The following is a 15,665-nucleotide window of genomic DNA, read 5'->3' as shown; positions in this document are numbered from 1 at the left end:
ATTTGGATTGTAATATGTCCTTATAAGTACATTTTCTGCAATCGCACCTAGATTACTTCTCGGAAAATCTTGCCGCAATGAGTGATGAGCTCGGGGAACACTTTCATCAAGAGAGTTTAGCTATGGTAAACAAGTATCAAGGCAAATGGAAAAATAATGTGCTGGCCGATTATTGTTGGACCATCAAGAGGGAAACTCCACAGGTGAAATATAGCAGAAAATCGTAATTTCTTACTTTCTAGGTGAGCCAAATATTTGAATATTGTATAGTTAAGAATGCAGAAACATGTCTCTCGGGAACCTTGCATGATGGGGAAAAACCGATATCATATTCGAATTCAGGAGAAAAAATGCTATCAGAATCACATATTTTTCTTCCTGATACAAAAATTCTTTTTTGTTCCCCAGTGTTATTTGCTAAATATTTGCATACATATTTAAGAGTACCCATTAAAAAAGCATGCAAAAAAGTTCAATTTATATCACACATTATTTAAAAATTCATACACTGAATACTCTTCCTGTAAAATGAAATCTTTTAATTCAATTTTAAATAGATCGATCAAAAAATCTTTTATATCATAAGATAAGATGTTATGTACATGAAAATAGTCATGTTGTTTGGCTTGATACAAATGGATTATTTTTATAGCAAACATAGATATGTCAGAATTTTTAATTTACTAAAAATCAGTTGATATGAATAATTCTTACTGGAATTAAACGAAAGTTTAAGAATCCAATTTTGTATCTTCAAAACTCATTCCGGCTTTTTTCTAGTAACTCTAAGGTAATATTATATTTTAAGCAGAAATGTACTACCTCATATATATATATATATATATATATATTATGACAAAACCGGTATAACGGACCTGAGTAACTGATTCCTGCCAATTGTACTAAGAAGTAGTAGAAAACCTAATGGAATTAATCCAGAAAGGGACTAAAAGGAATCCTTTTTTTAAGGCTAACAGGTCCGTTTAACAATCGTTCTTTGTAATACTACCCAAGGACACACTTACTACAGATGTTCCATGAAAAGAAATACCGGACCAGGGTTGGAATTTATGAGAAAATCTCTGACGTCATTCTCATGCTTCAACTGGGGTCTGGTTCTGCAAGTAAAGAGAATAGGAGTATAAATACTACAGGGAAGACGAGTTGATACCCGTTTTTAAGAAGCGAGGAGTAATTATGCGAGTCAGTGAAGAAGCGAGATTGGGCGTGTTTGTATAACGTGTGAAGTGATGTCACAAGCATACCGTGAGGACATAGGAGACCGCAGGAGGTTGTTCGGTGAGTGAGTGTAGGCAATTAGTAAAGGGGATAAAGTATTGAACTCATTCATAAATTGTTGGGTAGTTTTATTTGTGAACAGGAAAGGTATTTGCAGTGTAAAAGAACTTTAGACCAGTCTTATGTTCGCAGTAATACAATACCAACTGTTAGAGGTGTAAATATTAGCAGTCATGATAATGTTTTTTGTCAATGGGACTAAACTCTGGTTTTTACAGTGTAACTACCTGCAAATAAATCCTGACCTTACTTTAAATGCTATTTTATATGTAATCATTGCTTATTACTACTATTGACAGGCGTTGTCATTATTGTTTGTTGTTGTCGATTATAATTATTATTATCATCTTTATTACTACTGATTTGTCTTATTTTATTTATGTTCTACATATTATTGAAATAATAAATTGTAATTATATAAATATTCTCAAACTGTTAATCTCTCAATATCCTGATCCAACCGCGAACATGCGACTATATATATATATATATATATATATATATATATATATATACATTCCCTCTAAGATATTATTCTAATAGATTATCATTATACACCCGTTTTTCATTAAGAATACCTTTTGAATCAATTACTTTTATTTATTTATTTTTTAAGTGTGATCAATAGGAAAAAAAAATTAAGAAATTTCACAAATATCTTGAAGTGAAATTATATTTTATATTCCTCTGGTAATCCATGCATTTTTCTTCTTGTAAATAAATTTAACTTCTTTACTAAAGAGCGATCTAAAAAGAGTGCCTCTTTTTAATATTTTGAAATGTATTAAAAAACTTATCAAAGTTTTATCAATCATTACAGATTTGATTTTACGCCTACTGACATTACTGTTAACTTTTAAAAGTAAAAAAGATCACAAAATTGTCAATTGTGATTTGAGAACTGCACTTCCTTGTAAATACAGTAGTCATAAGAATTTCTTTCAAATTCCTACATCTATATTTGTTACTAGCAGCCTCAGCTGTGGGTGAAAGCTTTTCTTGCTTGCTAGAGATAGTGTCATAGATGCCTCTCCATTTATTACCAGAATATTCAAAATTTATTCTGATTGTAATACTGATTTTAATGATTACATCATTAAAAATAAGCTATCAATATCACAATAAGAGATAACTATAAAGTAATGTATCAATAGGAGAGTGACAGAAGATATCTATCAATATGAGAAAGACAGAAAGAAAGAGTGAGTAAAAGAACATATTCACAGTAGATGAAGTACAACTAGTACTAAAATAATAAACATAGATACTCATGTGAAATGAGATACTCATTGTGAAATTATCAACTTATTTATAAAGCATTTCCTAATCTACTATTTTTATAAGTTTTTCTCAAAAGATTTAAACACATCTTTGGAATATGTAACTGAACAAGCCATGAAGAATCCTGACAAAAATTCATTTCTTTACACAATACTACATAAAAGTGAAAAATACAAAGATGATACAGGAAAAGGTAAGTTAAATAACAAAATAATACTAGCATACGAAAGTATGCTATTATTATTCACATTATACCTAACTTACATTGTATTTACAAGCTTATTAAACGTGTAAAATTACATAGGACGATGTTCATCATAAATTTTCAACTACTTGTAGAAATAATCATGTTTGATTTTATCGTATAATTATACATAGAAGAATATCACTGAATATTAAAACAAAAAACTCTTTCAAAAAATTATTAATGATACAGTTCTGAGGAATTGTCTTCATCGACAAGATAAAATATCTTTCAGTTTTCAGAATCCCACATCGTTGACAAAAATAAGCTGAAAAGTTATTAATTTAAAATTAAGCAAAATCTTCATCTCTTAGTTTTAACTTCATGATTTTTAAAGTTTATTTGGTAATGTATTTTTGAGAGATTAATGGTTGTTATTGCTGTAAAATAAAATTATTATATCATTTTGTGACTGCAGGAAATTTAACTTTCTTTTTTATACATCTACAATGTTTTTAAAACATTCTGCAAAATAATTAATCAAGGCCAGATATAGTTTTATTTTAAGAGTAAATTTTCCAGATTTTATGCACCAGTTTTTTTTTTATTTTGGATCATAGTTACTTACCACAAGTTATAAGTCCAGCTACAGTTTGTTAAACGATTTTGTTCATTCTCAGGATGACTGATCCTGAGATAACATTGTCAATGAACCTGAAAGTTTGAAGTACAATGGTTACATAACATTACAAATCTAATTAATTATTTGCTTCTTTAACCAGTTTTTGAACTTGGTGCTGCAATATAGGTTTGCTCACAGCTGTAATAATATAAAAATCCTACACATTGAATAAGCTGATATACGCTACAGAAGCTTACACCAACCAATTTTCACAGATCAATCAATCATTTTTACCATGCACATTTTGTGAAATATCAGCAAAAGTTAGCTTTTCAGTCTCAGTGGTTGACAAAAAGTTACATTCCACACTAAAGCATAGATGGTATCATGTATTACCATGGAAGTCAATATAAAACAGTTTCTATGAATAGGTTATCTTTAGAGATGTGTTCAAGATTCATCCGATTAATATTGAATACATCACCATGCTCATGTCATCTGTTGATGCTTCATTGTCTAGAATAATTGCTTAAATAACTGCTCTGTAATAATGCATACACAACTTGATAGCACATTGCATTCTCCTTGATTTTTATATGTTAATCAAAGATTCAAACTAGCCCACGCATTTGATAGTAAGCTAATTAGTTTTCTATATTCTTAAAGTCAGTTTAGGATTATGCCTGAATGATATATCTAAGTGATACTTTTTTTACTCTTCTATTGGTTTTATTAATTCATCAGTTTGTGTACTCCCTTAATAACCATTTTCTGTGTTCAGTTTCTTTACATGCCACCATTTCTAAAATTTGTGTTACATGACTTTATGCCTATTTGTTCAACTTTGCTTCAAAATTAAGATTTTTTAATTTATCATGCGGTATATTTATATGTATTGTACTGTTTTAGTTTTCAGATGAAAATACCTCTCCAGTTGAGCACACATAACTAAATTAATTAATTTTTAAATCCTCTTTTTCACTATTAGAATGAGTAAAATTTTCACTATTCTTAAACATAAAATTTGAATTCAGCCTAGGTTTTTTCTTATATAAGAATTATTTTTTGGCACTAAGCAGATCTGTCTCTACTTCTGTTTCCACTTAATCAATCATTCTATATTATCAATAATAAAATCTTTCTTTATTTGTTCATCATTGTTATTCATACAAATAAGAGGCCTCTTTTGCATCCTAGATCTTATCTAGAATGTTATTACAATTATTTTAAATCTTATTGTGTGATTCATTATCAATCATTAATTCATTATTATTCAAATAAAAAGTGTGTGAATCACACTTTGAATTTGAATAATAATGAATTAATTACAAGCATGACCATAATAAAATTTATATTTTTCTGCTTCAATAAAATTACAAATAGAAAGTGAATTATCATGTAACTAAGTCCAGCAGCTTCATATTGCTTGTAATAAAATCACTGGATTGTAAAGGTTTAATAAATAAATTTAAATCTGCCATTTAAATTTCAGTATTCCATCTAAAGATTTCTCTTTTTCAGATATCACAGTGAAGGAGGCTACTGGACATATGGCGACATATTATATAGATGGATATGACACAACAGCTCTGCTGTTAAACTTTGTTTTGTATCAGTTGGCACTATTTTCAGATGTACAACAAAAACTAAGAGATGAAATACTGAATACAACAGATATCACAGTTGATGCTGTTAACAAGATGGAGTACATGGAAATGGTCATATCAGGTGATTTCTTGACAACTGTAAAATTAAGAATAATTTTACAATATAATCTCACACATTACTCTGCTACAATTATAGGGCTTCCCTTCAACTTTCACAAAATTTTAGACAATAGTAAGAGGGGGCCACTTCACAAAATAGATTTTTTCAATTATGCACTTAATGCTGTAAGTCTTTTTGCATTACTATATTCAACTTCAGAATAAAGAATTTTGGTTTTTGAACACTTATCTGTTTATTGTGAACTGTATTTCAGATGAACTATAAAAATTATATCCACTACAAATAATATTTTGTTATATTAGGATCATTAACATAAAAAAAAAATGACAAATTAAATTGAACTTAATCTTGCTAGATTAAAACAAAAAAAAAAACAGTATTCAAAACATGTATACAAAAATAAAATAGCAGGTAGTAGACATACAAAAGTAAAACAAAACAACACTAAGAAGTTGTTTTTTACATTAATCCAATAAACAGACTAAAAACAACAAATAAATTGAGCATAAAAATCTATCATTTAACAAATTTAATCTGTTGACCATTTATCATATTTATTAATTGAATGTGATTCTACATGTGAGCGAAATCACCATGTCACCAATTATTTTAAAGCCCTGTAGAGCAAATGTGTCACATTCTGACAAATTGTAATGAAGTTTTTGAAAGATACAGCCTCATAGAATAGTAGGATGCATTTAGCCTGCTTTTATTTTTTACAATGCTCATTAATTTAAAAATTTACTTCTTCGTAATAAATTTTTTTTTTAAATATAATTTTAGACGTAACCTATTAATTCTTGCATATTACAATTATCATTAATTTGATTTTTAATCATTAAATTTAATTATTTTATATAGAACTTTCTTTATGATTTTGTAAAATGAAAAATTCTCTGTCGTAAATCTTTCCAATGAAAGAAATATTTATTATTTTTTGGATGGAAATAATTAATGTCATTAACTTGCAATGCATTAAATTATATTACTCAACATTTTATTTTATTTTTATATTAATTAGAACATCATTAAATTTAAGGTATATTTCATTCAAATTTTAATAATAATAATTTTAGAAATTATTATTTTTATTCCAATAATAAAGTGAAAACATACATATACTAATTTTCAGAGTTCATCATTTTTCCACAAGTGTGCCGCAGACCTTCTTTAACAATTATTTCTGCCATATGTTGTTTAAAAAGCAATTTTAGCAAATAATGTGTCATTTTTTTCACATAAAATGCTTAACACTTTATCTAATTAATCATAATTCAATGAACCAATATTTATGGAACTATTAATGATTAAAAGATGTAAAAGGTAATTTTGAAATTTTTTAAAATAAAATGTTCACACCTATTTACTTTGTAGAAGTTACCATTGGACAAATGTACACCATATTTCATTAATGAATCTTATAAATTCTTATCAGAGAATAGCAGACAGAAAATGAAGCGACACTCCTTTGTCAACAAATGTTTTTGTTTATTTTGATGATCTGAATCAGCTTTCCTGATTTAGGGACTTAATCAAAAGAGATGTTTGCACCTTGTTATAAATATTCAAGGAAAACACAAGGAATATTATTACTGTAATGATTCATTCCTCATTTTCAGAAATACATCCCTCATCACTTCATTTATAAATAATGTTTAATTAAAAAAATGACATACAATGTTATGAAATTAAAATTAAATTTTAAATATAGTAATTAGGTAAATACACATATATATATAATTAGGTATATATATACATATATATGTATAAGGTATTTGTATATTAAAGTATTTTCTTCCTTGTATTTTATTACTTAGGTGGTTTATTAATTTGAATTATAAAAGGTATTCATAATAAAATGTTTAACAGTATATATATATATATATAATGTATAACAAGAACAACATAGCGGGCCTGAGTAACAGATTCCTACCAATTATTATGAAAGTAATAATTAATATAATAATTGGAAAAATCCAGAAAGGGACAAAAAGAAAAATCCTTAAAGTATAGGTCCATTTAACAATCATCCTTTGTTACATTGCCCGCTAACACACAATGAACACCAGTTGTATGGTGAGAAGAGACCAGGTTTGGAATTCAAGGGAACAAAAGCCTCGGTCAACTGTTCTCACGCTTTGACTTGGGTCCAGTCCGACAGGTAAAGAGGCTAGCATTATAAACAGTCAGGATAAGACAGCTAAAGGGGGAGTTCTATTAGAACTGGTCTGCGAGGTGTTACGGTGTTGGTCCTGCAAGGACAGTTCTGTGAGTAGTTCAGCGAGGAGGCTGCGAATTGTGTGGAATTGTATGGGGTCGGCAGAGTTCTACGAACCGGTCTACCAAGACGTACAACAACGGTCCAGTGTGGAGAGTCACAGGTGTGAGTCTGCAAGGCAAGTGTGCAAGACATCAGTCCAGCGATGAGAGTATCCAGTTTGATACAATTAAGGTGACGTCACGAGTAATTCAAGTAACCAAGAAATACTATCAGTGAGTTACAGTAAAACTGTAAGTGTGTAATGAAAGAAACAATTCAACAGACTTCATTCATAAAGTAGACAACAAAAGGGATTTGCAAGTGAATTTTATAAGATTATTTGTTAATATAAGACTAGTGGTAAAAAGGGTTAACATTAGCACTATCTTTTGTTAATGGGTCTAGTTTTATGTTTGTCTACCTGTAGTAAATTCCAAACTATTATTTATTTTGAACTCTTCCTTGAGTGTAATCTTTATTTACTTATTTACTATCTATCACTATTTGGTGTGTAATATTTTTATTGTTATTCTTAGTTGATAATGTATGTATTTTGCTCTGTTTTTATGTCATACTTACTGTTTTGATTACGCATTATGTCATCAACTTTGTTGTTTGGTTTGTTATTGACATGTAATATTATTATCGTTCACTACTATTATACTAATTATCATTGTGGTTGTAATTACTATAATAATATTTGTGTTCATTAATTGTGTTATTATTGTCACTTATTATCATTATTGTATTTATCACCATTGTTATTATTGTTAATCTATCTGTTGTAATTATTAACATTTTAAACCAATAAACTGTAATCATATAAAAATTGTAAATTGTCAACAACCTCTCAATATCCTGATCAAGCCACATGGAACAATGCGACAATATACATACATACATATATATATATATATATATATATAGGTACCAATGTTTGATAATAAATTTTGCAATGTGAAAAATACTATGCCTGACCAATTTCAAACCAAAAACCTCTGGATGAAAGACCAAGATACTACCACTCCACCACGAAGATCAGCAAATATAAATAATAATAAACAAATTATATATATATATAAATATAAATTAATTATATATATATATATATATATAATTATTGTAAACGTCATCCAGAGAAGAAAATAGAGAATAAGTCATAATTTTATTTACCATATCTCATCATGATCACTACCCAAAAATATCATTTTGTGAGCAAAATCAGCCTCAGTGTGGAGAAAACAGAAAATAACATTTTTATTCATTACGTGTTTTAACTAGTTTCTTTATGCAGATTTATTTTACATATTTATCTTTATAATAAATTGTAATAATGTTTAATAAATAATATTGATTGCAGAGGTAGGAAGGTATATTTCAGCAGCATTTTATCTGGGGAGAACTTGTACAGAAAAAGTAACTCTAGGCTCAACAGAAATTGAACCAGGAACTTCAATCTTAATCCCGATATATGCACTTCATCATGATCCTGACTATTTCCCAAACCCAGACAATTTTAATCCAGAAAACTTCTCTGAGGAAAACAAAAATAAAAGGCATAAATTTGCATATTTGCCATTTGGTCAAGGGCCTCGGATTTGCTTAGGTAAGGAAGTATAAAAGTATCTTTATTAGTTTATACACCGCAAGAGCTGCAGGCTGACTCCCAATTAAAGCTATCATCCTCTACTTTTTTTATGATTAAGAAATGAACTTGGCTAAGCATGAGAAAAGTGACAATCCTGATCAGGATTCAAACCCACACCTTTGAATGAAAGACAGACACTCCACTTCAGTTTAGAGTTTGACATTTAGTCCAGATGATATGATTGTAAATTAGTCAGATCACAAAAGTTAGCATTTGCTCAAAAAATATTGTCACATTTACACTCAGCCCAAAAATGTCACTCTAGAGGTGGAATGATATTAAACAAAGAAAACAAGGTTTAATTTAATTTCAAAATAAATATAAAATGAAAACAAAAGTTAAATATGTTATAAGTTATTTCTGCAGGGAATATGTATTCTGTGTGAATAATATGCAGGGAGATGTAAAGAGGGGGTCCCAAATATGAATATAAGAAAATTAATTTGACAAATAATCATTTAAAATTTGTTTTTAAATAAATGTAAATCTCTTTTTAGAAAAGCCACAGAAAGCCTGGGTTTCTTATCAAACTATTGTGTTATTTTGTTATCTCTAAAGATTTTACAAAATAATTTCACAAATTACACAAGTTTATAATGCCAGTTGCAATAAATTAATTTGGCAAGTTTCATTAAAATATTTTTTCCTCATCTGTAATCTTGTTCAAGCAGATATATTATAATCAACATAATGGGTTAAATAATGGACAAAATTTGAAATAACAGGTTATTCCAGTTTTCAATAAAATCCTTAGAGAGAATAATATAAAATATATCTTTAATAATCTGCAGGCAAAATTTAATTCATATAATTTCATAGTAATAACATCACTATGAAATAGCACATCCCTGCCTGAATGTGATGAAACAAAAAAATTTCTATTTCACTCTCATCTATAAAAAAGACTGCACAATTATGTTAATGAAAATCCATATTTTCTTTTAAATTTCATTCAGAATCAAGTAGCTATGCATAGAAGAATGCAACTTTGTAGGTAGCTCTAAATATCATTACACACAGACGATACATAAAATACAACATGCCCCTAATTTAGAACACTGTTCTATTAATTAAGAAATTTTCTCTAAGTAGATTAGATTTTTTAAATTTTATTTAATATTATAACATTTGGAAAAAAATTAAATGTTGATATAAACAAAATTTGTTTTATACAGTTGAAAAGTTTTTAAAAATGACTAAATGCACTTTATATTACAAAGATAGACGGAAATTTACTTGTGCCTGAGCTAGCTTTCATTCTATGTTAACTTGATCAGAAGTTTCTAATTAAAAAATCTCTGAAGAAACTTAATACAGAACAAAAGCTAGCTTAGGTGGGCATGGGAAAGAGGGTCATTTTATTAAAAAAATTAAAGGATATGAGGTATTGTTGGATAGAGAAAATATATTAAAGATTGGAGAATCTAAATTGAAGAATTCTATACTTCAGAGGTCTGTAATGGTTTGACCAGAAATCCAAAATAAGGGGTTTACTGATAAGAAGTTACAAATTTCATCCAGAAAAAGATATTTTATCTTTTCTAGATAATTTCATAAGGTTTATTTATCTAGAAAATATCTCCTTTAGGCATCATTATATGGATTATGTGTAGTACTTCCATGTTACATGAATATGTTCTTTTCATGTCTAATTTAATCTATTTGTGAAATTGCAGTGAATGTCCCAACTAGATAGATGTTCCTGAATTATATTTAAAACTGAACCTTTTAAAAAGTAATAAAATTAAATATTCTTTTCATTACAGGTATGAAGCACTCTCTAACAACAATAAAACTTGTGTTGTGCTATCTGCTTAAAGAATATGAAATACTTCCAGCAAAAGATATAGCAGCAGAGCCACTAAAGCCAATGAATTTAATAATCATGTTTGTACCACAATCTACACCAGTTCTACGTTTTAAGAAGCTGAATTAACATTCTACAATTTTGTGTACAGTTGTATTAATAAATAACAATAAATATTTTATAAAAACAAAAATGATAATGTTAATAAAATAAAATTTTGAATATTCAAAATCAGGATATTTTATTTGTAATGCTATCACTTACATAAATCATTGGCAAACTATCTGCATGAATTATTATTAGATTAAAAAATAATTATTAGAGTACAGTACACTATAATTGGACTAAAATTAATATTTTGTTTAACAGTCATTATTTACCACTATACTTTATGTAATTAGATACGTTGATATTAATATTACATTCTTTGCATTTCATGAGCAGTCATCATATTTAGATTTTAAGCTTTTATATCACACTGTATCTGAGGTACAACAGTGGTTCAATCACTGCTAATCAGCTAGCTATTCATGAAATTACTCTACATAGTTCCATGACCCAGATTCAAATCCAATCAAAAATTATCATTGCACTCATTGGAGTTTGACAGATCTGATACCAATGCATTACACTGTTAAAAACTGACAACTCATGGCCAGAAGAACCAACAACTTATAAACAGATCTATCTATCCTTCAAGTACAATTGTTTCTCAACAGAAGCTTTGTACACTGTGGTAATGCTTTTATTTTAAAAGCAGTCTACCATATAAGTAATAGTTCAAACAAATCACAACACAATAAAATACATAACAGTACAAATTACTTTTTCTTTTTTTTGTTTGATGAATTAATTCATCAAAAGAAGTTTTTGAAGCCAGTACATGGTAATTTTGAAATGAAATTTTTATTTGCAGACATTATCTTTGCAGACGTGTAGAAGGATGTAGTAGAAATGTTATATAAGTGATTTCTGCAAATGAAGATTGTAACAACTATTTAGTTTATTTTGCCAAAGTATTGGTCTTTATTTATCAATCACTTGTAGTTTCAGGTTACTTTAAAGTGATTCAAGATATTTGTATTTTTTTTTAGTTTTTTTGCCATGTTTAGTTTGAAAGTGTACTGCTACAATAAAATACTAAAAATATGACTTTAATCCGTTTACCTCTTGTTAATAAAACCTATTTCTCAATTTTTACCCAAGGTACAATACATTAGTCCCAAGGTACACAAGCATAATGTACTATCGCTCGTGTTTTATGCTCCAAATTTTAAAAAATATTTGTAGTTGGGTATTTGTAAAAAACTACATCCCATGATGTAAAAAAAAGTTGAAAAACCACAAGAAGCATCAAAACTGATATTTCACATTACGGTGGAGCATAAAAAATAGGCATGGAAAAGTGGTCCAAGGTACAACAGTCTCCCTTACAGTTTAACAAAATTAGAAACTACTATACAACCACACACTTTAACTGTAAGCAAATTTAAAAGCTGCAGGTGTATTTAGCAGGGAAAATGTTGCATGAATGAAAACAGTAACAATTTTAGAACCAAGTTTTATGGGCAAATAAAATTAAAGATTCAGCTGTAAATATTGATGGTGTGATTTTAATGAGTAAACAAGATAGGACAGAACCAAGATGATTTCATTTATTGTAAAAACACACTAGTGCTTATTTAAACTTTTGTAGGGCTAATTAAAAAAATTTGGTGATGACGCATCATTTAAAAGAAATGTAGTTTTCGGTTGGTGCACTTATAAATACGCATTTGTATTAACATGAAATTTAAGAATGATTCAGTGATTTTACTTATGAAAATGAGGAAATGACTGGTAATTTTTATAATGGTTGTCTACTGATAATATATCTGTTAACCTCGTTAAACGTTTTGAACAATAAAAAACTAATCGCACATACTTAAGTTGTTTACTGGCAATACAACTCAGTATTTGCATAATTTTAAATAAAATAATCAATCATTATAATTAAAGTTAGTATTACTGAAATGCCGCCCTCTTTGGCGCGAGTAGTAGCGTCTCGGCCTTTCACCCGGTGGTCCCGGGTTCGAATCCTGATCAGGCAGGGCATTTTCACACAAGCTAAAAATCATTCATCTCATCTTTTGAAGTAATACTTAACTTGGACCCGGATGTTAAATAAAAAAACGAAAAACGTATTACTGAAATGTGTAGATTGTCTTAAAGATTCGTTAATTCAAAATGAAAACAAAGAATATGAAAAAAGTATTGATTTTAAAAATAATTATCTGCTTTTGTTTGTAGTTTATTAATTTGTATCTCATTTGGTTTAGCTTGTCATCCGCATTCTACTTCTTACTGAATACGTACAAAAGATTGTTAAATATGTCATTTCAAAAAGTCATAGTAGACAGAACTGATAGTTTACAGGCACTTACCAAATGTTAATTTATTTAACACCAGCGTAATTAAATAAGTTGCCTCTGCAGTTCAGTTGTAGAGTATACAACCGACTAATATACTACACAGTAAGATCCCAGTTGTAATATCTGGTTCATAACAGCTGTTTTTAATGAATTATTTTATTAGATCAAGTTAAAACAGTATCCGGTCTCTCCATGTTTAAATACTTCTTTTTTCTTTTGTATTTTGTAATTCATATAATGCTATGAAAAAATGCATTGTGGTCAACAAATTAATGCCTGGATCAGGATTTGTTTCAAATTAAAAAAAGGGTAACATTGCTATTTGTAATAATAGCAGAGTATGTACCAAGGATTCTTTAAGATAAAATGCCCTCACTTCTTAAACACGTGTTAAAATTTTGATAATACAGAAGTGAAATCTATCAATTTAGTATTAACAAAGTTAATATGAATAAAATAATATGACTTTTTTTTTTTTAATAAATTTACCTAATTTATATAAATAAATAGTACAATAAATATATATTTATTTAATTAAATATTTATTAGTAAAAATTTATATGAAACAATTTTTTCTTTTCAGAAAGGCAATATGTATACATATTTGCAATATGTACACATTAATCATTAAAAATATTATTGCTAGAATAATATTTTCAGCTGAGTTACCTGTTCTATGAAATTGAGGGCTCACCCTTGTTTTATTATGTTTCCATATTAGTACAATTAGTGTTAAAGGTCATGCTATACAAGATTGCTGCTAGTTAAAATTTATCTTTAATAATTGATTTTATATTTCATGAATTATTGTTTGCTGATAAATTAAAACACTGTATTCCAAAACTGATATATGTGTTAAATTCCCTTTTATAATTTAAAATAAAACCCTGGGTCTTTTCTGTTTTCCCCTCACAATGGGTTTTTTTATTGTATATTAATTATAATCCATATTTTAAGTATAATCTTACCAAACTTTAACCTACGCTCGATTCACTCGCTAATCAAGGTGTTTTTTTTTTTTATTAAATATAAATTATAAAATCTATATAATATAAATATAATTTCTTCTGAAATTATAAATATAATCTATTAACTGTCAAGACGACAGTTCATTAAACCATTATTCAACAAGCAACAAGGCGTTGTCTTCATTCATCACCTATTAACATACAGTCCAACCTCGCTCTAAAATCTACCACTAACCAAACTTTTTTTTTGTTTAACCCAGGAGCCACCGTTAGGTATTACTTCAGAGGATGAGATGAATTATTTGCAGCGTGCGAGAAAATGCCATACCTGACCGGGATTCGAACCTGGGATCTCCGGATGAAAGGCCGAGACGTTTCCATTCACGCCACGGAGGCGGCTAAAAATAAAACCAACTTAACATACCCTCGGCCTCGCTTGCTAACCTTCACTCGCTAGTCAAGGTTAGCAAGCGTAGGTTAAGTTTGGTTGACCCACCGGGTTGGTCTAGTGGTGAACGCGTCTTCCCAAATCAGCTGATTTGGAAGTCGAGAGTTCCAGCGTTCAAGTCCCTAGTAAAGCCTGCTATTTTTACACGGAGTTGAATACTAGATCGTGGATACCGGTGTTCTTTGGTGGTTGGGTTTCAATTAACCACACATCTCAGGTATGGTCAAACTGAAAATGTACAAGACTACACTTCATTCACACTCATACATATCATCCTCTGAAATATTATCTAAACGGTAGTTACCGGAGGCTAAACAGGAAAAAGAAAGGTTAAGTTTGGTTAGATTACAATTTATAATTGTAAGCAATAATGCTTATAATAAAGAGCTTTTCTAAATATAAGTTTTCTTTAAAAAAAACATTGTGGGGAAACAGAAAAGACCCAAAAAACTTTTTTGTTCTATTTTTGTTAACCCAATCATTATATTTTTATATTTTAACTGTTTCAATTTTTTTTTTTTGGTTCTCATTCATCTTTTTTTGGTAAAGATTGCGATAAATTTGATTCCGAAACACATTGGTTCTGAAACCAATGTGTTAGGAAGTTATTATTAAATTGTACATTATTATTATTTGTACAATAAATGGGAAACTGACACATCGCGACGCTAATTAGCTAAAAGAAGAATAGTAAATTCTAATAGATTTTATTGGAATCTGTTTTTAAATAATTGCGTTTAAGCTAGACACGGTAATAAATTTCGGTTTCGTCAATGTTGTAAGACGGATGATTTTCAGAGGCAATCACAAGTCATTATTATTTATCCAGTTGTCTGTTCACCACTCATTTTTTATGTATTAGAATACAATTTTTTCTCATTTCTTGCATCGATGAACCCAATCATCAGAGACAAAAAAAAATTGTTTTTTTTTTCTCAAGTAAATTCACTGATTTTTTAACACACTATTAACACGAGCATCTTCATCACGAAAAAGCTATAGTTTTGTT

The 15,665-nt window shown here is 28.6% G+C and overlaps 2 protein-coding genes across 4 annotated transcripts in view; both read left to right on the top strand.

Annotated features, from left to right (window-relative positions):
* The window catches only part of LOC142319850 (cytochrome P450 9e2-like), a 40,076-nt gene extending 29,107 nt beyond the window's left edge, over nt 1-10,969 (top strand). Inside the window, exons 6-10 of the mRNA XM_075357523.1 lie at nt 1,382-1,386; nt 2,657-2,773; nt 4,908-5,114; nt 8,735-8,980; nt 10,789-10,969. Coding sequence (XP_075213638.1) covers nt 1,382-1,386; nt 2,657-2,773; nt 4,908-5,114; nt 8,735-8,980; nt 10,789-10,958 — 745 coding nt within the window. The 3' untranslated portion in view covers nt 10,959-10,969. The remainder of the gene's footprint in view (nt 1-1,381; nt 1,387-2,656; nt 2,774-4,907; nt 5,115-8,734; nt 8,981-10,788) is intronic.
* Nucleotides 10,970-14,675: 3,706 nt separating this feature from the next.
* Nucleotides 14,676-15,665, top strand: part of LOC142320565 (cytochrome P450 9e2-like) — a 37,119-nt gene continuing 36,129 nt past the window's right edge. For 2 of the 3 annotated variants that reach the window (XM_075358494.1, XM_075358491.1), the window contains exon 1: nt 14,676-14,873. The gene's annotated coding sequence lies outside the window, so the exon portion shown is untranslated. The other variant, XM_075358493.1, reaches the window with a different exon arrangement.

The sequence above is a fragment of the Lycorma delicatula genome, chromosome 2 (genome assembly GCF_047948215.1).
Source record: "Lycorma delicatula isolate Av1 chromosome 2, ASM4794821v1, whole genome shotgun sequence".
NCBI classification, from domain to species: domain Eukaryota; kingdom Metazoa; phylum Arthropoda; class Insecta; order Hemiptera; family Fulgoridae; genus Lycorma; species Lycorma delicatula.
Note: the sequence above shows the minus strand (reverse complement) of the source record. Positions and strands in the feature narration are given on the sequence as shown.